A 23,815-nucleotide genomic window follows, 5' to 3' on the forward strand; every position below is an offset into this window, starting at 1 on the left:
CGGAGATTGGCTGCGGCGGGCCAGGCTGCCCCGGGATTGGATCGGAGAGAGCAGGGCCGAGCCTTTAAGAGGCGCGAGGGGGCGTGCAGGGGAGTGTGATCTTCGCCCGCCGGCTGGGTTTAGAAGCAAGCGCCGCGGCCGTGGCGGCGGAGGTCACGACGGGAGCCCGGGCCGGAGCGGAGGCCCGCGAAGCAGAGGAGCATCCCGGCGCCTCGGTCCCAGGCGGCGTGGCTCGCGGGTTATGGCCAAAGGAGAGGGCGCGGAGAGCGGCTCCGCGGCGGGGCTGCTGCCCACCGGCATCCTCCCAGTCGCTGAACGGCCGGCCCAGGTGAAGGTGAGGGCCCGGTCCCCCTACCCCACCCCACCCCACCCCCGGGCGGAGGGCTGGGGTGGGGGGAAGTGAGGGCGAGCTGAGATGGGGACGTCGAGGAGAGGCTCGGTTCCGGGACGCCTTGGGCTAGCCCGGGACAGGGGGGCCCCGCTGCAGGGGAGGCCCGGGGGTGCCCTGGGGACGGGGGCTGATGGAGAACGTTCGTAGGCACCGGCGCTCCCTTTTGCTCACCCCAACCCCGCATCTCTACGGAGCGGCCGGGCCAGAAGCTTCACGTGGTGCCCCGGCTCTGCTGAGCTGGTTTCTGTTCTGCTGTGACGAGTGGTTTAGTTTTGACGCCCTGGAGGCGAGGCAGACCCCAGAGACCTGGGAAAACTCTGTTAGTTCCCCATCTCTCAGCCCCCTACCCCCCACCCCTCAGGCTCACGCTTGCGCCTCAGCTCTGCGGTGAGCGCCCCTCAGGTTCATTCATAAGAACAAGAGCTACTTCTGAAGCGTTTGTGTGAGTGTGGGTGTTGGCGCCCACGGTGCTTTGCGCGTCTTGACCTTCAACCCCATCCCCAGTTCTCTTGGATCTAAAGAAGAACCGAATGAAATCGGGAGGCTCCACGGGGAGTGGATCCCAGGCAACAGATATCTGCCTTTTCCTTTTAGTTTTATTAACCGGTCCCTGCAAGGAGCCAGGATGAGCAGTTCTGGATTACATCTGAGTAATCTCCACTTCCCCTCCCCCTCCGCCGGCAACCTCAATCTTCCTAGTGCTCCACCTAGATAGGGCCCCGGCACCCAGAGGCCTTTCCTCCCCTCTCCAAGGTTCCCTAGGAGCTGGAGATGGGGGATAGCAAGAGGGAGGGTAGGACAGCTCCTGGGCTGGCCTGAAGCTCTGGCTGCCTACAGGGGCCAGAGTGGCTCAGGGACAGATGAAGGAACAGCTGTGCCCGCAGCCAGCTGGGCTGGGCCCCTACAGCTCTCTAGAGTCCTCACCCAGTAGGCAGGTCGGTCCTGGCCTCTGAACTAGGGCGGGGGTAGGGGCTGGGCTTAGGCGGCTCTTGGCAGCAAGAGGATTTTCAGGTTGTGGCGGGTGGGGCTGGGTGGGGACAGGTCCACTGCTGGAGCATGCTCCCACTCCAACTTGAAAAGAGCATGGCTGAGACCCTGGGGGAGTCTTTTAGGGATGGTGGCCTGCCAAATTAACTCAGAATCTGGAGATGGGGTGTCTTAGGAGCAACGTCCTCCATATGGATTCCCCCTCTCCAGGATCCTAAGCTAGAGAATACCTTTACCTTTCTTTTCTTGTGGGAAGTGAGCTCTCCCTGGGTGGGAACAGGGCAAGGCAGACTTGTTCCTCCTGGCAAAGTTGGCTGGAGGGATGGTCCTGCCTCTGGAACCTTCTAGGATGGAGGCCAGGATCTTGGGTCTTTTTTCATCCTTTCCTCTTTTTCTCAGAAGGAACCCAAGAAGAAACAACAGTTGTCCATTTGCAACAAGCTTTGCTATGCAGTTGGGGGGGCCCCCTACCAGGTGACAGGCTGTGCCCTGGGGTTCTTCCTGCAGATCTACCTGTTGGATGTGGCTCAGGTAAGTGGGATGAGCCTGCCGGGCTCCTCCAGTATCCTGAGGTGGGGTGGACTAGGGACTGTTCCATCTGTGAAATGGGACTGGAATCCTTACTTTGCTGACTCTCAGAGTTGGCAGTGGATGGAGAAATAAGAAGGCTTTGGGAAGTATCCAGCAGGGGAATCTATCTGCTCCAGGAGTCTCAGCTGGCAAGGTCAGGCAACTTCTCCTTGCCTGGCAAGAGCAACAGAGCCTGGAGGGGTAGGTGATGGCATGAGGGAGAATGGAGCCTGCTAGTGACACTTGTTCTAAGAAGAGACTGGCACACCATGTCCCCATTTGGGCAACAGTCAGCTGACCCCGCTCAGGGGTGGTTAGATATTGCCAGGCTTATAGAGAAGGCATAGCTCACCTTCACCTAAGAAGCAGAGGCATGTCAGTGGGCAGAGGGGCCCCCAAGTGCCGGGCTCAGGTAAGGTGCCCAGTGTACGGGGTCTTTGACTAGGAGAGGTCCTTAGGGTGAACCAGGGCTCTGCTCTGTTTTGAGAAGCTTTGGCCAGGAGCCTGGCATCCTGAGAATTCACCTTGCCTGGATGGGAGAATGGGAAGCTCAACAGCCATGGCTTTTGGGGCTCACACACTGCACTGGCTGTCTTTTCTATGTAGCATCTGACTCCGCAAGCAAACCATCTTAATGGTATCCATTTCTAGGTGGGGAACACTGAGCCCCAGAAAGGACAAATAACTTCATTCAAGCTGCTAGTTTTGGAACAAATCCCATGGGCTGGGTCCTAAGGGAGATGCAAATATGAGGAACCTGCAATCCAAGTGTAGAACTGTTGTCGGGAGCGGGAGGGTAGGGCAGGTCAGATTGGGGAAGCTACGGTGTGGGAGAGGCCACTAGTTTCCCTGCTCCCTGGAGCAAAAGCAATAGGAGAGCCTTGACAGGTATATGGAGTCTTCTGTTCCAGAAAAGCCGTCTCTTTGGGCCTAGAAGGTTTGTGGAGAGGGGAATAGCTTGACTGGATAGTGACAGGCCACTTTCTAAAAGCATCTAAAGATTCCTTTTTCCACATCCAAGATACAGCTTGACCTGCAAGACAGGGATTTTAACTCCCGTTCTATAAGAGGGGGATCCTAACTCCCATCATACAGATGGGGAAATTGAAGCCCACTGTGGTCACCCAGCAGATGCTCATTCTGATAGCAGGTGGTTGGAGCTCAGGGCTATGAGAACAAAGCAAGGAAAGGATTCTGGATTCATTCTAATGGGTGGGAGTGTTTTCAAGGGCAGTGGAAGGAGGACATAAGGGAACAGATCTGGGAAAATGTCTAAGGCACACGCTGCTACTGACTGCTATCAGAGAACTGTTACTATCACCATTAACAGGCAAGTGAAGATGCTTAAGGCCTGGGTGAGAGCAGCGCACAGTCCCAGGGGCCTGGCTGAGATGGGGAGGGGGCCCCTGCTTTTGCCTACCATTGAGGGTTGAGGTGAGTAGGATAAAGGGGTCATCTTCTACCTGTTCCCCATTCCAGGTGGACCCTTTCTCTGCCTCCATCATCCTATTTGTGGGCCGAGCTTGGGATGCCTTCACAGACCCCCTGGTGGGCTTCTGCATTAGCAAATCTTCCTGGACCCGCCTGGGCCGCCTCATGCCCTGGTGAGTAGAAGAGACTCCTTTGAGGTGGCAGAAGGCAGGGCATTTGGCATGTCTACTAACTCTTGATCCTTCCATCTGGCTTGTCACAGACTGTGGGGTGAAGAGAAGAAATGACAAAAAAACCCAAGTGTCGAAACCCTGGCTGAGGCCTCAGCTGCCCCAGGCATGGGCACTGGGATGCCCTGCCAATTCATTCCCAGGCTGGCCAAACTGCTAGACCGAGCAGCTTCCCCTACGCCGGGCCCCATTCCTCCCCAAGGCCCATTCCCTTCAGTGAAGCTGGAATTCTAACTTTTCCCACACAGTCATTTCCCATAGTGGCAGAGATAGCACTGTATAGTGGTTGAGAGGTTAAACTCTGAAACCAGCCTGCCTCAGTTTCACCACCCCCAGCTGTGCAGCCCTGGGCAAGTCACTTAACATCTCTGAGCCTCAAGTTTCTTCATCTGCAAAGTGGAGATAATAATTATGCCTATCACTTTGGTTTATTGTGAAGATCACATATTTTTTATATGTGAAGTACTTAGAACAGTGCTAGGCACATATTAAGTAATATATAATTTGGCACCCCTTCAGAGTAGCTCCTGGTGGGGCAAGGGTGGAGGGTAATGCCCAGAATGGGATAGCAGACCCATAACCTCTGGCCCCTTAGATAATATAAACTACTTTTTCCCGTGATACAGAGCCTGCACTACTCAGCCTCAGGCTACAGGGCAAGGTTGGGGGAGGTAGTACCATAGATCAGACAGCAAAGGGAGACACACGGGACAGGCTGACAGGCTGGAGCTCTGGTTCCCTCCAGGACATCCTGCTTGGTGGGGGGAGGGGGGTGGACATACCCCTTTCATCTCCAGCCCATCCAGGCTCAAGTGGGCGCCTTCCTGCCCCAGGGGTGCCCATACCTGGTCTCCGGCCTTCAAAGCTCTTCCCACAGCCCCCACCCCACCCCCACAACTTCCTTTCCCACGAGGCCCCCCTCCCACCACAATCCCGCCGGCCTCTGGCTAAGGCCCAAATTGGGGCCTTTGATCCAGGCTTCATGGCAGGGGGCGGGGGTGGGGGGGCAGAGGAGGAGAGGGGGGCGGTGGCAGTAAGGCAGAAGAGCCTGCCTTACCTGGACAGGCTGCCCAGGTAGGAGGCGGGCTGCCCCCCCCCCCCCGACCCCCACCTGAGTCCCTGGCAGCCGGTAGGAGGTGGGGCTTTGCTGCCACATCTCCTCATGAGGCACAGCCAATGGGAGGCAGCTACTCTGGACAGGACTTTGCGGTGGCGCAGCAGCTGGGTTACTTCCAGTCACATTCGGTTTCTCAGCGGAGAGGAGTGTTTGACGAAGGCTGACGGAAGGAGCCCTTGTTCTCTGAGGAGACACGTGGATTCGGGCAAGAGGGAGGAGGGCAGAGAGGGAGAGCAGAGGAGGCCCTCCCTGTGGGAAGTAGGATCTGAGGGCCTCACGCTGGGCAGGTGTGGCAGCCAGCTCAGTGAAGTTGCTGAGGGCCCTTCAGGCTGCTTTTTCACTTAACACGGTGTCTGTGTACATGTCCTCACCTGTCTGGGTGGTAATTCCTGGTGATACCTCTTGAATGGTAACCTCCACCCCTGTGTCTGAGTGCACACTGGATCACTCAGTGGACTGAGGGGCTGCCGTGCAGGGTATGGGACCTCCTTCCTGTCCCTACCACAGTAAAGACCTAGGTCCCTCAGGCCTGGGACCCGGCACCTTCTTTTAGTGTGGGAAGAGGCTGGGCCTTTCAGGTTTATCAGCCCCGTGGCCCACTATCCTTCCAGGCCTCAAGCAGCCCTTGCCCTCAGCCAGCGCTTAAATCCACCCTTCAGACCAGGAAGACTTTGACAAGACACTTTTCCCTGGAGTTCCCGAGGCCACCTGGTGAGAGGCAGGGTATCCACAGGGTCACGTGGGTGGGCGGGGATGCAGCAGGGCTGGGCCTAGGGTATGATTCCCGGGCTGAGGACCTGTACTCTCCTGCCGAGCTTTCCTGGTGTGGTAGTCACAGCAAGCACTTACTGTGTCCCAAGCACTGTTCTACATTTTAATATCAACTTATTAAAGTCTCAAAACTACTTCCACTCTATGAAGTGGAACCAAAGTCCTTCCCGTGGCCTGCAAGGCCTTACATGACCTGGTACTCCGTGTCCTCCAACCCTGTCTCCTAATCCCATCCCCTCTGCTCACTCCACTCCATCCCCAGTGGCCTCCTTGCTACTCCTCAGACCTGCCTGAGCACCTCTGTGCTGACTATTCTTGCCCAGTACACTTTTGCCTCAGACAACTGCAAGGCCAACTGCCTCCTCTCGGTCAAGTCTTGGCACAGATGTCAGCTTCTCAACGAGGGCTCCCCTGTCTACTCTGTTGTCAGTTGTAGCCCCATACTCTTTAATCCCCTTTAGCCTGCTTTCTTTTCTCTGTAGCACTTAATCACCTTTCTAACAGTATAGAATTTTTTTAAAATTGTGGTAAAATATACATAACATAAATTTTGCCATTTTAACCATTTGTTTTGAAAGATGTATTTATTTATTTGAGAGAGAGAGCGAGAGAGAGCGAGCAGGGAGAGGGGCAGAAGGAGAGGGAGAATCCTGAAGCAGACTCCCCGCTGAGCACGGAGCCTGCCAAGGGGCTCGATCCCAGGACCCTGAGATCATGACCTGAGCCGAAATCAAGAGTCAGCTGCTAATTGACTTGAGTCACCCAGGCAACCCCGCCATTTGAGCCATTTTTAACTGTACATTTTAGTGTCATTCAGCATATTTTCGTTGTACAACCACCACTACCATCCATCTCCAGAACTTTTTCATCTTCCCAAACTGAAACTCTGTACCCAGAAAAAATAACTCCCCGTACTTCCCTCCCCACGGTGCCTGGTAACCACCATTCTACTTTCTGTCTCTGAATTTGACTATTGTAGGTCTCTTGTAGGCAGGATCATGCAATACTTGTCCTTTTGTGATGGACTTATTTCACTTAGCATAATGTCTTCAAGGTTCATTTGTGTTGTAGCATGTGTCAGACTTTCATTCCCTTTTAAGCCTGAATAACACATATGTAACTTTTACATTATGTTTATTTTTCATTTGCCAACTAGAATAGAAGTTCCACCGGGCAATACTTTTGTCTGTTTCATTCACTGATCCATCCTAAGTCATAAACATAGTGCTTTGCTTAGCCCATAATCAGCACTTGAATATTTCTTGAGTGAAGGTTGAATGTAATTAGGTGCTATTACTATTCTCTTTTTATGGATGAGAAAATGAGCCTCCGAGAAGTTAAATAACTTGCTCAAGTCCAAGTTATTTATAGTTATTGGCAGAGCCAGAATTGGATTCCTGAAGAATGGTTCCAAAGGCCTTTCTCTTAGCCTGTGCTCTCGGCTGCCTTTTTATACCGATGACACGAAGTCAGTCCATCCTGAGGTCTAACCACTTTTGCAGTGGTGTGGGATGCACCAGTGGGAAGGCAGACATTTACCCTCCCTTAGAGTGATTTCACTAGGCCTGGTCCTTCACCTGGAATTGGCCTTCCCAGCCCGTGTGTGTGTGCCCATAGTATGTGTATATGTGTGCTCACGAGGGATGTGTGTGCGCCTATAAGAACACCTACGTTAGGGATGCTCCTTCTTCCCGCCTCCCTGCCCTACCACCCGAGGCTTCACTGCCATTTGCGGTTCCCCTAGCCCATAGGAAGCCCCTGCCTCTGGAGCCCTCTCCACTGGGGAGACTAGGCAAGCCTCCTTGTCTGACCTCATGCTCCATGCTCAGGATTTCAGTGCAGGGGGCCTGTTGCAGTCTGCGCTTCCGGCTTGGCCATCAGCCTCTTCCCAGAGACCCTGGGGTGGGTGGATTCGGGGAGAAGAATTTCCTTCCTGGCAGGCACCCTGTGGGACTACAGAGCAGTCCAGGCTGACCCCAGAACTTGGGGTTTTGGCATCCAGCCCCTACTCAGACCCTACCCCCTTCCCCAGGATCATCTTCTCCACACCCCTGGCCATCATTGCTTACTTCCTCATCTGGTTCGTGCCTGACTTCCCACAGGGCCAGGCCCTGTGGTACCTGCTTTTCTATTGCCTGTTTGAAACACTGGTCACGGTGAGTGTGGGTGCCTCCCCTTGGTGTCTGGGGGGAGGAATGAAGGCAGTCCCCGGGGCCTGTAGGGTTGGTACCAGAAGCCACATCTGCTTGTCCATCGTCTGACTGGCCGAGGGCCTCTCTTCCATGCCAGTGTTTCCACGTTCCCTACTCAGCTCTCACGATGTTCATCAGCACAGAGCAGAGTGAGCGGGATTCTGCCACTGCATATCGTAAGTCTCTCTCCAGCCCACTGATCCATCCCCCAGGGACCATGGGGATTGTTCCCTGACCCTCCTGCCACATTTCTTCCCCTGCGGAGAATGGATGTAAAACCATCTCAAAAATAACTTGATCCCTTTATTGTTCTGGTGAGAACAGAGAGGTGCAGGGGCTAGCCAGAGGTCACACCGAGCAAGGCCATAAGTGCAGACCAAGGTGCATCTGCCCCACCGCTGGGTAGCTACCCTCCTGGAACAACTGCCATCACCTGGGGCCTCTACCCACCTGGCCTTCCTCCCTGGAGGCCGACAAGCCACGAGGCCCCTCCAAAGGACCTTTTTACTGTTCAGGGATGACTGTGGAGGTACTTGGCACAGTGCTGGGCACAGCGATCCAGGGGCAAATCGTGGGCCAAGTGGATATGCCTTGCCTCCAGGACCCCAACGACTCTGCACTGGCTACGGAGGGTGCCAATCGGACACAGAGCACCACGTCACTCAAAGAAACGGTGAGGCCCTTGGCTATGCAGAGATTTAGGGAGATGAGGCACAATGGGGTGGTTTGCAGTCATCCTCAGCATTGTCCATGTTTATTAAGTGTTGGGCATTTGATCTACAAACTGTTAATATGCCCACTTTTCAGATAAGGAAACTGACTCATAGAGAGGCTAAATAATTTGGCCAGGGTCACAGAACTAGTGACTTAACTAGATTTGGGGAGATTTGAACTATGGGCTTTCACCCTCCAAAGCCTGACTTCTTAACATTCCGTTCCTCTGGACTTTGCCTAGCCGTGGGAAGTGGCAGCCAGCCCAGGATGATTCTCCCACTTCACAGGTGGAGACAGTGAGGCTCCAGAGAAGGGACTGGTCCATGGAGTGGAGCTGCTGAGGGTTGGGATGAGATCAGACTGACTGTCACTTTTATCTCCTTTGTAGCAAAATGCATACCTGCTGGCAGCAGGGGTCATTGCCTCCATCTATGTTGTCTGTGCTGTCATCCTGACCCTGGGCGTGCGGGAGCAGAGAGGTGAGGGGTCCCCGGGGAGCGGTGTAGGCCCCAGCACCGCATGGCTTTGTCCCTCTGCCTGGGCCTCACTCAGGCTTTGGGAGCAGCCTGTGCTCCTTCCTCACTGTTTTCTCTGGCCCCCAGAACCCTATGAGACTCAGCAGGCTGAGCCGATGTCCTTTTTCCGGGGCCTCCGGCTGGTCATGAGCCATGGCCCATATGTCAAACTTATTGCTGGCTTCCTCTTCACCTCCCTGGCTTTCATGGTGAGTGGGGCAGCCTGACCTGCTCAGCCTTGAGAGTAGGGCGGGTGCAAGTGGGGTGGGGTAAAACACGGACGGGGATGTAACGAAGCCTGAGGGACAGGTGGAATGGGGGCAGGGGGAGCAGAGGTCCTGGGAGCATGGGGAAGCCTGGGCTCTGACATCACTTCTTTCCTTGCATTTCCTTCCCCCTACCCTGCCCATCCCCCAGCTGGTGGAGGGGAACTTCGCCTTGTTTTGCACCTACACCTTGGGCTTCCGAAATGAATTCCAGAATCTGCTCCTGGCCATCATGGTATGTGTGGGGCCCCGAGGGTGGGTAGGCAGCCCGGGCTTTGAGATGGTTCTTTAGATAGTCAGAGGATGTTTCCCAGACTGGCTAAGGTTAGAAGGGATGTGGGAGGAGTCTCAGAATCACTGGTTGGATCTGACGTACAATTGCTTAGGCAAGACTGTGAAAGATTTGGGGCAAGATATTCCAGTAAAGAACATAGCAAAAGCCAAGGCCCACGTGGAGGCCAGGAACTTGGAGACTTTGTGCTCCACTGTGGCTCAGAGAAGGTAGGAGATAACACTGGGAGTAGCCCTCAGCCCCCCTGGAGAGCCATCAGCGGGGCCTGTCAGCTTCCTCAGTGCCCAGAGGGTATCATCTGGCTGCCCGCAGGCAAGGCTAGGAATATCTTTGAGGTCCTGGGAAGGGCAGCAGGGGTGCATGACTAACCCACTTCCCTCACTCCCGACTGTGCATCCCCAGCTCTCGGCCACGTTCACCATTCCCGTCTGGCAGTGGTTCCTAACCCGATTTGGCAAGAAGACGGCGGTATACGTTGGGATCTCAGTGAGTGGGGCTGAAGGGGTGGGGCCTGGGCTTAGTTGGGGTTTGCTGGTCAAAGTCCCCAGGCTGACTCATCTTCCTGTGCCAACCCCTTCCACTAGTCAGCAGTGCCATTTCTCATCTTGGTGGCCTTCACGGAGAGTAACCTGATTGTCACCTACGTGGTAGCTGTGGCAGCCGGCATCAGTGTGGCAGCGGCCTTCTTACTACCCTGGTAAGGGCGCACCGGCCCACCTGGCTATGTCCCCCAGCCCCCTACCCCCTACCTCTGAAGCTCCTTGTGGGGAACTCTGCAGGGGCTTCTCCTGCAGACCATTCTCTGGGTCCAGGTTGGGGGTGGGACAGGTCTCTCCTGTACAGTTGTACAGGTTGTGAACTGTGCGAGAAGACCTAACCAAGGTGCGAGATGGGGCGCTTAAATCTGGTCTGCATTCTATTCGCCAAGCTGCATACCTAGAGTGGAGCTCCATCTCAGAGGAGGGGGCCGGCCTTCTTATCACCATGAAGTTGCCGCGTCTTCACAGAGCTGTGTGCCCTGGGGCTACAAAAGTCCCAGAGGGCCACCTCTTCTTACTGACACCACAGAGGTGCCATATGGGCTAGTGGGGACCCTGGAGTGCTGGGCGGGTGAGTCCTCATGGTCGCCACCACGCTGCAGGTCCATGCTGCCTGATGTCATCGACGACTTCCACCTGAAGCAGCCCCAGTCTCATGGAACTGAGCCCATCTTCTTCTCCTTCTATGTCTTCTTCACCAAGTTCGCCTCTGGAGTCTCCCTGGGCATCTCCACCCTCAGTCTTGAGTGAGTGCGGTGGGGTCCTGGAGCAGCGCTGGGCAGGGCCAAGCCCCAGGTGCCCCACCCTCACCACCCTCCTGCCCCCTGGGTCCTACAGCTTTGCCGGGTACGAGACCCGTGGCTGCTCACAGCCGACACGTGTCAAGTTCACCCTGAAGATGCTGGTGACCATAGCTCCCATAGCCCTCATCCTGCTAGGCCTGCTGCTCTTCAAGCTGTACCCAATCGATGAGGAGAAGCGGCGGCAGAACAAGAAGGCCCTGCAGGCTCTGAGGTGAGAGCGGGGAGGCAGAGGAGGGGGGCATCATCCAATCTAAGCCCTCAGCCCCTGCCTCTTGTGGCCAAGACCTGACTTACCTCCTGCACATCTTCCCTTGAAGCCTCCTCCCTAATGGCAGCTGACATCTCTCCGATACTTAGCTGCACGTCAGGCAGTGTGCTGGGTGGTTTTGCATTTATTCATTCAGCAGATACTTATTGGAAACCCACTAGGTGCCAGGCATTGCTCTAGTGAATGAAACAGACAGAATCCCTGCCCTCACGGAGTTTATACACTTTAGGGACTGCGCATTCATGATCTCCTGCAGTCCTTCAACAACCCTAGGTGTCGGGAGATCCTGATCCCCACTCTGAGCCTTAACCAGGAAGAGTAACCGGCCCCTCCGAGAAGGAGTAGAACTGGGGTTTGAGCCCTGGCGTTTTCACGCCAGAGCCTGCATTCTTCACAGCTCTCTTGGCATGCAGGACCTCAGATGTGGCCTGAGGCTGCCTTTCTGGAGACCAGAGGGCACGGTGAAGTGAATCATGCCAGTTCATCAGCCAACCCAGGTCAAAGCGTAGTCCCAGGGCTTCTGGTGCCCTGTGGGCAGCAAGAACTGCAAATGGACTGACTGGCAGTTTCTGGGTTGAGAGAAGGAGTGAGCAAACTGTCTACTTCCTGTCATTTAGACTCACTTGACAGCTGGCTGGCTACGACTGTAGGGCCAAGGTCCTCTGAGGACCAAGGCAGCTGGGGAAGGGGAGGGGTGAGGACGCCTCCTCCAGCCCATCTCCTCTGGCTCTTGCAGGGAGGAGGCCAGCAGCTCTGGCTATTCTGACACAGACTCTACGGAGCTGGCCAGCATCCTCTAGGGCCTTCCATGTTGCCCGAAGCCACCATCCACAGGGCCTGGGTCCCAGACCACAGGAGAGATCAGGGCCTGCTTGCCTGTTCGCTGAGTAGCTGGTCTCCAGGTGTCCTGAAGGGAGCCAAAGACTTGAGAGTAAGTGGCCCAGGATACTTCCTGTGCCTACCGTGGGGAGGGCTGGTCATGCAGCTGCCTGCCTCACGTCTGTCTGCCCATGGGGCCAAGCCCCGGTGAATATGCCGTGGACTGATGGGGCCTAGCCTGGAACACTAATGTAGAAACGTTTTATACAGAGACTAATTAATAACTTAATGACCATGTATATAGCAATGTGTGTGTATGTATGTGTCTGTGAGCTATTAATGTTATTAATTTTCATAAAAGCTGGAAACCAGAGGTGCTTGTTTCTGTCTTTGCCCTCAGCCACTCACTGAGCCCTTCGGTGCCAAGACAGGGACATGAAGCTGCAGGGGCCCTGGGGAGCAAGGGGGTGTCTGGAGGTGTGATAACAGCATCGGCTAACATTTACTAAACACCTATCTGTACCAGGCATGGTGTAGAGGCTTTACCTTCACTTTGCTGGTTCTCGAATTTAATCCTTGAACCCGTCTTGCTATATCAGGACTATTCCACTTTCTTTTTTTTTCTTTATTATTTTTTTAAAGTAGGCTCCATGCCCAGCGTGGGGCTTGAACTCACGACCCTGAGATCAAGACCTGAGCTGAGATCAAGAGCTGGGCGCTTAACCGACTGAGTCACCCGGGCGCCCCGGGACTATTCCACTTTAAAGATGAGTAAACTGAGCTCCAGTATAGAGAGGGACCTGGCTCAGGTCACATGGCCAAGAGTTGCCTAACTGGAATCCCTTCCCAGGTCCGTGAGCCTCCATCCTTCGCTCCCCTGTATCTGAGTGACCCCACTGCCTGTCAGACAGCCAGCTGCTCTGCCCAGGCCTGCACGCTGTGCTTCCTGCCCCACGCATACTTGAGCATGTGCCACTGGCACACACGCTATGTGATTGGGGCTGTCTGAGGTCCTAGAGACCTGCGATTCTTTCCCCATAGCTGTTAATGATGGTGTTGGAAGGTGAGAAGGTACCTGGCTGGGTGGCTTTGTGTGTGGGTTGAGGAGGGGTCTCAGCCCTGATGTGCTGGTGAAAAACCACTGTTGACGGGGAGGAGGTTGCTGCGGGAAGCCCTAGTTTATAGCACTTGTCCATTTACATGGCGTAATTGCTTCTACTATAGCCAATTTCAAGTTACCAATGGTTGTTCTAAGGCCAAATTCCTGAAAATTGAACAGTTGGCTCTCACAAGCTGGTAGGAGCTTGCCCCAGCGCATCACTGGGTCTCACACCCTTAGGCCAAGCTCCAAATATTGCGAAAGCAAAGCTGGTAGGATCAGGGGCTATGGGTCCAACTTCTCTATTCTATGCATTGATAAACGAAGCCCAGAGAAGAGAAGTGCATAGACCCTTCAGGCTTGGTTGTTACTTTGGGTCTAGGGCTCCATTTTCAGGGCGGCTGGGGAAGAAGGCTCCATTTTTGCCCTGAAGTTCTGCCAAGCCACTTTCATAAATTGATCAAGTGTCACTAACCGGCATGTTTATATGCATAATTCCCCTATGAGGTAAGTACATTACCCCCATTTTACAGATAAGGAAACTGAAGCACAGAAAAGTAACTTGTCCAAGGTCATCAGACAGTAAGTGGAGGAGCTGATGTTTGAACTCAGGCTGTCTGGCTACAGGACCAGTGCTCTTACCCACTACTTTAGGCTAATATGTGAACCGATAGTCTTGTCACCACCAAGCCAATTCCCGCTCCCTTTAGAGCTGCCACCTCAGGGTCAGGCTGCCTGGGCAAGGCAGGAGCCCTGGGCTCTGGGCTGGCTTTCGTAGCTGGAATGCTCAAGAACTCAGATAATGTTTGCAGAGGCCCACTCCTACCTCCCCCTCCCTCTACTCCAATAAACACCAAATCCTGTCTTTAAAAAATAAACGTTATTTTAAATTTCCTAAACCACTCAAGCTTGCTTCTTGCCCATCCCTGCAATTACCAGGTCTCCCACCTAGATGATTATACCAGCATCCTCACTGGTCTCTCTCTCTCTCTCTTTTTTAAAGATTTTATTTATTTGAGAGAGAATGAGAGAGAGAGCATGAGAGGAAGAGGGTCAGAGGGAGCCCCGATGCAGGACTTGATCCCGGGACTCCAGCATCATGACCTGAGCCAAAGGCAGTCACTTAACCAACTGAGCCACCCAGGTGCCCTGGTCTCTGTCTTTGATTTGATCTCCTCACATTCCTTCTGCAAACTCTCCAAGATAACCAAAGTATTTAGAAACCCTTCTATGAGTCCCCATTGTCTTCAGGAGGAAGTCTGAGACCCCTGCTGATCTCCCCAGCCCCACAGTCCACCTGCCCAGCCCTGGAATATACCTCTGGCCCCTGGTCCATCTGGCAGACACTGGTCCAATGTGCCTTCGTTCCAGAATGCCTCTCTAAAGCCATTCTTGCCCCCCTGTTCTTTGGGGCAGCCCTCGAGACTCCATGCCCCCTCCACTGTAGCTTCCCATATTGAGCCCAGGGCCAGGCATGGTGGGGTGGGTTGGGGCTGAGTTTTTAAACATGAGCTATATAACAAGGCAGTTTTGTGAGCTACACCCAACAGGCACTGACCCAACATGATGCTTCTCTCTTGTCCTTAGTTTCCCCCAACTGTACAATGGGGATTTGAAATGGAAAACCTTCTCTTCGGTTTCATGCTCACAGAAAATTGTTCTCCTCGAAGATCCCCTGCTGATTTCTTGGGGGATGATATGGTGGGGGGTGGGGGTGGGTAGAAAAACAACCTGGGATCCCAGAAACTCCTTTGGTCACTGGTGACTCCGTGTGCCTTCTGGACAGCTCATACCTACCCATCCTTTGGGAGAAGTGCCATCTTGACTTCCTCTATGCTTGGATCCAACATTACTACAAAAAACCCTGCCTCGCTCTTGACTCTGTCCTGCAGTCCTCAGCCACGCCAGTCACACACTCCACCCCAACTCCTGCTACGGAACAGGTGTGGCTTTGGCTCCACCTGCTGGAGGAAAGGAGCAATACCTTTCAACATTACAAAGAAGGAATTCCAGATTTTTCCTTGAGCCTATGAGGTTGGCTATCCATTTATGGAACAAATATTTGTACTGGGCCTACTATGTGTCATGCACTGGCTAGCCTCTTGAGGATAGAGTGGTGAATAAAATAGAGCTTACATGCTCAATGAGGACCAATGACAAATAAATGGGCATATAAGTAATTTTGGATTGTAATAAGCACAATGAAAGAAGCAGGGTGATGTTATAGAGGGAATTGGTGAGGAGACTTTATTTCTTTTAAAGATTTTATTTTTAAATAATCTCTACACCCAATATGGTGCTCAAACTCACAACCCCAAGGTCCAGAGTCACATGCTCTACTAACTAAGCCAGCCAGGCGCCCCTGTGGAGACTATTTTAAATTGAGTGCTCAGGAAAGAATGTTCTGAGAAAATGCCTTTTGACTTGAATCACGAAGAAGGAGAATTAGCAGACATTCAAAGGGTTTGGGGGAAAGCACTGTACATAGAGGAATCAGCTAATGCAAAGACTCCAAGGTAGAAAAGAGCATGGTATATTTGAAGTACTGAAAGGAAACTGCAGCCCAAGTGTAGCGAATGAGAGGGCAGGTGGTATGAGGTGAATTTGGAGAGGTCTATAGGAACTAAACCATCCAGGCCTTGTAGCCCACAGTAAAAGTCTGCATTTTATTTTGAGAAGAGCCAAAAAGCCAATTGACAAGTTTTAAGTAGGGAAGCCATCTGATAGGTCAAGGGTTTAGAAAGATCATATCATCTGCTTTGTGGAGAAAGGATTGAAGGAAGTGAAAGTGGAAACAAGTTGACTAACGTAGTGGATGCTCTTCTAATCTATCTTCCCTCCCTCCCTCCCACCCTCCGTCTCTCCCTTCCTTCCTTCCTTCCTTCCTCTTGAGTGAGAGAGAGTGTGTGTGCATGTGCACATGCAGGGGAGGGACAGAGGGAGAGGAAGAAGGAGAGAAGCAGACTCCCCACTGAGCACAGAGCCTGATCCAGTGACCCTGAGATCATGACCTGAGCTGAAATCAAGAGTTGGATGCTCAACCAGCTGAGCCACCCAGGCGCCCCTCTTCTAATGTTTCTAGGCAATGAAAAGTACCAGATGGGTGGTGGCAGTGGAAATGGAAAGAAGATAGATTTGGCAGCTGGTTGGCCTGGATAACGGAGAGAGGGAACGAGGGATAAGGGGGGAGAAAGGTAAGGGAGAGGAAAATGAAGGTGAGAGCTAGATTCCTAACTTGGAAAACAGCAGCACCTCAACCCAATAGCACAGGGAGCACAGGAGGAGGAGAAAGCTAGGGGGACAGAACAAGTCATTTGTCACCTGTTGGTATCATTTTATATATATAAAAAGGAAAAAAACACACTTAGAAATCCCATTAGGTCAGGAACAAGAATACACACTTTCATCAATATTACTATATAACCTTTAATTAGAGGTACTAGCTGATGCAATTAGATAAGAAAAAGAAATAAAAATTGGAAAAGAGTAGATAAAATTATCTTTACTTGTTAATAACATGTTTGTATTCCAAGAGAACCCACTAGAATTAACTGAAAAACTGCCATAAACAACATTCAGTAAGAAAACGGGTATGAAATTAATATATAAAAATAATATCCTTTATATATACAAATTGCAATCAGTTAAAACTGCATTTTTCAACATGATAACCATGTGGCTATTTGAATTTAAATTTAAAATAGCTAAAATTAAGTAAAATTTAAAATTCAGTTTCTCAATCATCCTAGTCACACTTCACGTTCTCAATAGCCACATGTGGTTAGTGGCTACTGTATTAGTGTAGTTATAAACCAAGTCCATCGTTACAGAAAGTTCTATTGTTCAGTGCTGAGTTAGAAGATATGGTGAAAGAGAAGACCACATTTATGAGAGCAACAAAATACCTATGAATAAATAGGAAAGAAATAGTCCTTTGTCAAATCACATGACTTAGTATGTGGTCACAATCCCCCTGTCTGGACCTCTCTGTATTACAGGAATAGCCAAAGTAGCATCTCTTTGCAAGTCTTCCCTGACTCTTCGAGCTGAGTCAGAGGTTCCTCCAGGCTCCCCCAGGACAACATATAGTTGATCCTTATTATTCAAAGATTCTGTATTTGCAAATTTGCCTACTTGTTAAAATTTATTTGTAACCCCAGGGAGGGAGGCAGGACAGGGAGGGGAGAAGAAAGCAGCAGCAAAGCGAGAGGATATAGAGAGTGAGGGAAGGTTTAGGCCTGGGTATGAGATCCAGACTTTCCCCTTTTCCTCCAGGGTAGCTGGGCAGAGCTGGGTGGGCCTCACATCTCCAGAGCAATCAAGGAAGTCCCTGATTGCTGTGGCCTAAGGCCCTTTCCGGGGTGAGGCCCAAGCCCTAAAGAGACCAAGCCCAGAGTGAGCTCTGACTGCTCGTCATCCAGGAAATTGCCTTCTGTCTGGCAGAAATCCTGCTGAAACTGGCCTAGGGTGGGTGGACTGGGTCCCCACCCCTAGGTGATCTAACATAGGCTGGATAGCTTGTGGGAGAGTCTGGGATGTCCTGCAGGTGACCTAGGGCCAGAGAAGCAGGGAGGGGGCAGGACTGTCTGCTTTAACAGTATTTAAGAGATGGGGAATGTGGCCTGGAATCTCTCAGACTCCCAATGCAGTCACAGCAGTCACTCATCCCAGTACCTTCCACTTTAGGACTCCCATGCAACCTCAAACGAAATCTGTACAGAGGAAGGCAGGGGAACCACCTAGCCTGGCCCCCAGGCTCAGAGATGGCAAAGGAGTTGCACAAGGTCACACAGCCAGCGAGAAGCAGAAGCAAGATGGAATTATTGGAGGGGGCAGGAATTTTACTCTATCCTTAAAGGTTCTTTTGGCTGGTCTAATAATTAAATTGACATGAGCGAGATTAACAAGAGAAAAACAAATTTAATTCATACTTATGGGAGCTCATAGAAATATGAATCTCAGAGAAGTGACCAAAGCAGGCAGCTTTTATAACTTTTAGACAAAGAAACATAAATCTGTGAAGAACTTTGTCCTCAAAGAAAACTTATGTTTGGGAGCTTCAGTTAGTAAGGAATTTTAAACAGAATTTGGGCTCGGTAGTAAATTAGTAAAAGTAACAAGGTATGTTTATATAGGCTTTGGCCCTGAATTCCCATCTCTGGTGATAAGGATGTCTTTTCACCTCCTGGTAATCTTTCACAGAAGAGATTTATTTCCTGCTTTCACTGGTACAAAGGAGGGTCAGAGTGTCCTTTTTGCACTGGCTGTTTCTTAAATAACTTTAATTCAAAATAATCAGTATGCCAAAGTAGCATATTTTGGGGCCAGCCTGCCCCGGACTCCATCAGAATCCAGGTTTCATTCCCGGCTCAGAGTTATTTTTTGTTTTTGCACCAAATTGTCAGTTTCTTAAGAACCAACCCTCTTTTTTTTAAAGATTTTATTTATTTATTTGACAGAGAGAGAGAGAGAGCGAGAGCAGGAACACAAGTAGGGGCAGTGGGAGTGGGAGAGGGAGAAGCAGGCTTCCCGCTGAGCAGGGAGCCCAATGTGGGGCTTGATCCCAGGACCCTGGGATCATGACCTGAGCCTAAGGCAGACGCTTAATGACTGAGCCACCCAGGCACTCCCCCCTCCTCTCTTTTTTTTAAGATTTATTTATTTGAGAGAGAGAAAAAGTGCACCACCAGTGGGGCGAGGGGCAAAGGGAGAGGGAAAGGGAAAGGATCTCAAGCAGACCCCGCTGAGCCAGTAGCCCTGTTGGGGGGTAGTGGGGTGGTGTTCGGCCTCACAAGCCTGAGACCATGACCTCAGCTGAAATCAAGAGTCCGGCGCTTAACTGACTGTGCCACCCAGGCACCCCAAGGACCAACACTCTTGTCCAGCGTCCTTGCCTGCCCTTTCACTTCCCCCAAGGCCCAAACCCCAAAGCTAGTTCCCCAGCAGTCTATGACTGCCAGCAGATGGGTTTGGTCATCTCTATTAACAGTAAGGGCAATGCCGTGTGTGGGAGGAACTGTTCCACTCACTGCTATTTCTTAAAGGGACCCAGCAACAGAGGCCACAAGGAAAGAGACCTAGGTTGTCTAATCCAACCCCCACCCGGTATTGGATGCCCTCTAAATTATCCCTGCCTTATGGCTGGCTGGCAGCCTTCTGTTCCCACACACTACCATTGGCCGACTATTTCAAGTCCACCTGTTTCATTTATGGAGTAAGGTGCAAAAAAGATTTTCTTCATCTCGAATGGAAACTATGTCCTTTTGGCTTGCCCCCACAGATCCTGGATCTGCCCTTTGTCATCTACGCAAAACATGCCCTACCTCTGTTCTAACTCAGACCTGCAGGGAGTTGAAGATAGACCCATTTCCCCAGAAATGGATTCAAGTCTTGGTTTCATTCTTCTAGTTATATTTGTTTTATTTATTTTAAAAAGATTTTATCTATTTGAGCGAGGGAGAGCACGAGCGCCCGCACAAACAGGGGGAGGGGCAGAGGGAGAGGGAGAAGCAGGCTCCGGGCCAAGCAGGGAGCCCGACGTGGGACTCAATCCCAGGATCCTGGGATCATGACCTGAGCTGAAGGCAGACACCCAATCGACTGAGCCACCCAAGCGCCCTTAGTTATATTTTTTTACTTTTTTAAGATTTTATTTATTTATTAGAGATCGAGCGAGGGAGAAACAGCATGAGAGGGGAGAGAGTCAGAGGGAGAAGCAGGCTCCCCACTGAGCTGGGAGCCCGATGTGGGACTTGATTCCAGGACTCCGGGATCATGACCTGAGCAGAAGGCAATCGCTTAACCAACTGAGCCACCCAGGCGCCCAGTTATATTTGTTTTAATTTCCTGTAAAAAGTAGGCATTTATTTTCTTTTATAATTAAAAAAAGAAACTCCTTATACTAAAACTTTGTATTAAGGTATAATTTCATATAGAAAAATTTACAAATCCTAATTGTATTGCTCAATTTTCCCATATGTATACACCCATATAACCTCCACCCAGCTGAAGATACAGAACATTTCTATCTCCTTGGAAGGTTTCCTGTGTCCTATTTAATCGATACCTAATTTACCAGAGGTAACCACCATTCTGATTTCTATTACCATAGATTAGTTTTGCTTATTCTTGAACATCTTATGAAGGGAATCATATAATATGTATTCTTTTGTGTCTGGCTTCTTTGTCTTAGCACAATGTTTTTGAGATTCATCTAGGTTGTTCTGTAGATTAGCATTTTTTTTTCATTTTGATTTTTGCTGGTAAAATTCCATTTTACAAATATATCATAAATTGTTGCATTCTCCTTTTGTATATTTGGATTTTGTCCGATTTTTGGCTGTTAATGAATAAAGTTGCTACGAACATTCTTGTACAAGTCTTCGGATAGCCATTTGAACTAATCTTTCTTGGGTACATGTCTAGATGTGGAATCAGTGGATCATGGTATAGGTTTATGTTTGGCCCATAAGAAATTGCCAAATCGCAAGATGTGAGAGTTCCAATTACACCACAGCTTCAGCAATCCTTGATAATGACAGTTTTTTTAAAAGTCGTTCTGCTTAATGTATTAAGTATCTCCTGGTTTTAGTTTGCATATTTTGGATATTATTTTATTTTATTTTTTTAAGATTTTAGTTGTTTATTTGACAGAGACAGAGACAGTGAGAGGGGGAACACAAGCAGGGGGAGTGGGAGAGGGAGAAGCAGGCTTCCCGCAGAGCAGGAAGCCTGATGCGGGGCTCGATCCCAGGACCCTGGGATCATGACCCAAGTGGAAGGCAGACACTTAATGACTGTGCCACCCAGGCGCCCCTATTATTTTATTTTTTTAATATTATTTTAAGCATTCTTTCATATGTTTATTGGCCATTTGAATGTGTTCTTTTGTGAAATGCTTGTTTATATCTTTTGTTCATTTTTTATTATTTTTTTAAAAGATTTTATTTATTTATTTGAGAGACAGCATGAGCAGCAGCAAGCAGAGGGAGAAGCAGGCTCCCCGCTAAGCAGGGAGCTCAATGCAGGGCTCAATCCCAGGACCCCGGGATCATGACCTGAGCCAAAGGCAGAAGCTCAACCAACTGAGCCACCCAGGCATCCCTCTTTTGTTCATTTTTTAATTGAATGGGGTTTTTTGGTATTGATTTGTAGGAGTTCTTTGTATGTTCTGGATATGATTTGTCAGTCTATACCTTTCCTAATTGCATTCTTTTTTTTTTTTTAAGATTTTATTTGTTTGAGAGAGAGAGCACAAGCAGGCGGGGAGCAGCAAGCAGAGGGAGAGGGAGAAGCAGGCTCCCCACTGAGCAGGGAGCCTGACGTGGGGCTCGATCCCAGAACCCTGAGATCATGACCCGAGCCAAAATCAAGAGTCGGACACAACCGATTGAGCCACCCAGGAGCCCCAATACTTTGATTATTTTTAAGCACTTCATTCTTTGACCATCACCACTTATCTTTGTGCCTCACTCTCTTTGGTATCCTGAATCCAGTAACTTTTCAACTTCTTCAGTACATCCAGCCCATTGACCTTACTACGTTTTTGTTACCCTTCACCTTGTCTATTTACCTTAGGGTCATGGTCTCATCATTATCGTTACTTTCTTTCCCTCTTCCTCCTTTATAGATCTTGCCTGGATATACACCTGTTTCAATCCAAATCTCTTCCCTTGTCTTCACTTCCTGCCTTGGTTGATGCCCTATATTAGATAAAATGTCCCTTTTTATTTTAATCAATTTAGTTTCAAAATGGTTTACCATAAAGAATGTCAAACATACAAACAAATGTAGAGAGGACAGTACAAGGCATCCCCATATATCTATTACCTGGATTCAGCATTTAATAATATTAAATCTGCTTTATCTATCCCCCTTTCCCCCAGATGCTTTATCTATCCCTTTCTCTTTTTCCTTTTTGCTTGCAGAAGTATTTTATTTATTTATTTATTTATTTATTTATTTATTTATTTATTTAAAGATTTTATTTATTTATTTGACAGAGAGACACAGCCTGAGAGGGAACACAAGCAGGGGGAGTGGGAGAGAGAGAGGCAGGCTTCCCGCTGAGCAGGGAGCCCGATGAAGGGCTCCATGCAGGGCTCCATGCGGGGCTCCATGCGGGGCTCCATCCCAGGACCCTGGGATCATGACCTGAGCCGAAGGCAGACGCCTAACCACTGAGCCACCCAGGTGCCCCCTTGCCGAAGTATTTTATTTTATTTTTTTTAATTTTTTTTTTTTTAAAGATTTTATTTATTTATTCATGAGAGACAGAGAGAGAGAGAGAGAGAGAAGCAGAGGGAGAAGCAGGCTCCCAAGGAGCAGGGAGCCCGATGTGGGACTCGATCCCAGGACCCTGGGATCATGACCTGAGCCGAAGGCAGACGCTTAACCATCTGAGCCACTCAGGCGCCCTTGCCGAAGTATTTTAAAGTGAGTCCCACACACCATGCCATTTCACTCCTACATACTTCAGTGCATTTCTTAAAGACATGGGCTATTTTCTCACTTAACCATGATGCCATGACCATACTTAAAAAAATTTAAAATCATTCTTTGGTATCATTTAAAATCCAGCACACAATTACACTTTCCCTCATGTTTCAGATATGCCTTATTATACCGGTTTGTCCAAATTTGGATCCAAACAAGGTCTACACATTACATTTTGTTGCTGTGCCCATTCAATCCTTTTAATCTCTAGCAATCCTCCCCCTCCCTTTATTTTTCATTCTGCTGACTTATTGCAGAAGCCAGCTCAATTGTCCTCAAGAATGTTCCACATTCTGGATTTCTCCCTTTTATAACAAATCTTTTGTAATTTGCCCTTTACTGTCCTAAAATGAAATTCAGAAATAATGTAACTAGTGTCTTAGTTAGGGGCTGGTGGGAAACAGATGGCACACTCAAGCTGAGTCCAACTGAAGCCAGCTTAATGAAGGGATTATTGAAAAAGATGTGGACAGAGTTAAGGGAACCAACAAGGAATGAGGAAGCACTGGAGGGATTTGTCTGCCATCCCTAGGTCTGAAGGGCCAAGATGAGGGAGTAGTATTTCCCTTTGGCTGAACTCAACGGGAAGCCACTGGGCAATGGAGCTGATTGATACCATTCATTAAAGTCTACCTCCTCGGGCAGGAAGCAAGCAACAGAAGAGCAGAAAGTGGATCAGGTCTGGAGTGGCAAATGGAGAATACCCTTCACACCAAACTAACACACGTTTGTTTGTTTGTTTCTTTCTTTCTTTCTTTCTTTCAAGATTTTATTTATTTATTTGACAGAGAGAGAGACAGCGAGAGAGGGAACACAAGCAGGGCGAGTGGGAGAGGGAGAAGCAGGCTTCCTGCTGAGCAGGAAGCCCGATGCAGGGCTCGATCCCGGGACCGTGGGATCTTGACCTGAGCCGAAGGCAGACGCTTAACGACTGAGCCCCCAGGCACCCTACACACATAGTTTCAAAATAATGAACTTAACTCCCTGTATTATAGGAAGAAATGAGGAAACTAATGCATAAAAGTGTTATATATTTGAACATGTGCAAATTATGAACAACTTCACCAGAAGCCCTCATGTAATCATCAGATGCTTGCAGCCATTCCTAGAATCACTGTGCCTGCCAAAGCTGCACACGCAGGCCGATCCAGGAGACCTGGACTGGCATCTCGAATACAGAGAGCAGCTTTGTGGTTGATTTTCTGAACAAGACAAAGCCCCCTCTTCCATCAATTAATTAAATGGAAGTGGTGTTCCTGGGAAACTCAGTGTATATTAAAACCATACATGTAGAAAATAGATTTAGCCCCTGGGCT

General features: G+C 50.1%; 1 protein-coding gene across 4 annotated transcripts; it reads left to right on the forward strand.

The window, feature by feature from the left end:
* Positions 1–101: 101 nt before the first annotated feature.
* MFSD2A (major facilitator superfamily domain containing 2A) lies at positions 102–12,278 on the forward strand. Of its 4 annotated transcripts, none has more exons than XM_027572443.2 (14): positions 102–334; positions 1,778–1,909; positions 3,428–3,552; positions 7,530–7,653; positions 7,787–7,865; positions 8,205–8,362; positions 8,792–8,882; positions 9,006–9,127; positions 9,336–9,419; positions 9,879–9,962; positions 10,061–10,173; positions 10,618–10,761; positions 10,853–11,029; positions 11,823–12,278. In XM_027572443.2, exons 1-14 carry the CDS (start codon positions 242–244, stop codon positions 11,884–11,886), a joined length of 1,590 nt encoding a protein of 529 aa, XP_027428244.1. In that variant the 5' UTR covers positions 102–241; the 3' UTR covers positions 11,887–12,278. The 4 variants fall into 4 exon arrangements, with proteins under 4 accessions (XP_027428244.1, XP_027428251.1, XP_027428262.1 ...); XM_027572450.2 differs by having other exon boundaries at positions 1,781–1,909; XM_027572461.2 differs by having other exon boundaries at positions 102–328.
* The last annotated feature ends 11,537 nt before the right edge of the window (positions 12,279–23,815 follow it).

This window comes from Zalophus californianus, chromosome 4 (genome assembly GCF_009762305.2).
Source record: "Zalophus californianus isolate mZalCal1 chromosome 4, mZalCal1.pri.v2, whole genome shotgun sequence".
NCBI lineage: Eukaryota > Metazoa > Chordata > Mammalia > Carnivora > Otariidae > Zalophus > Zalophus californianus.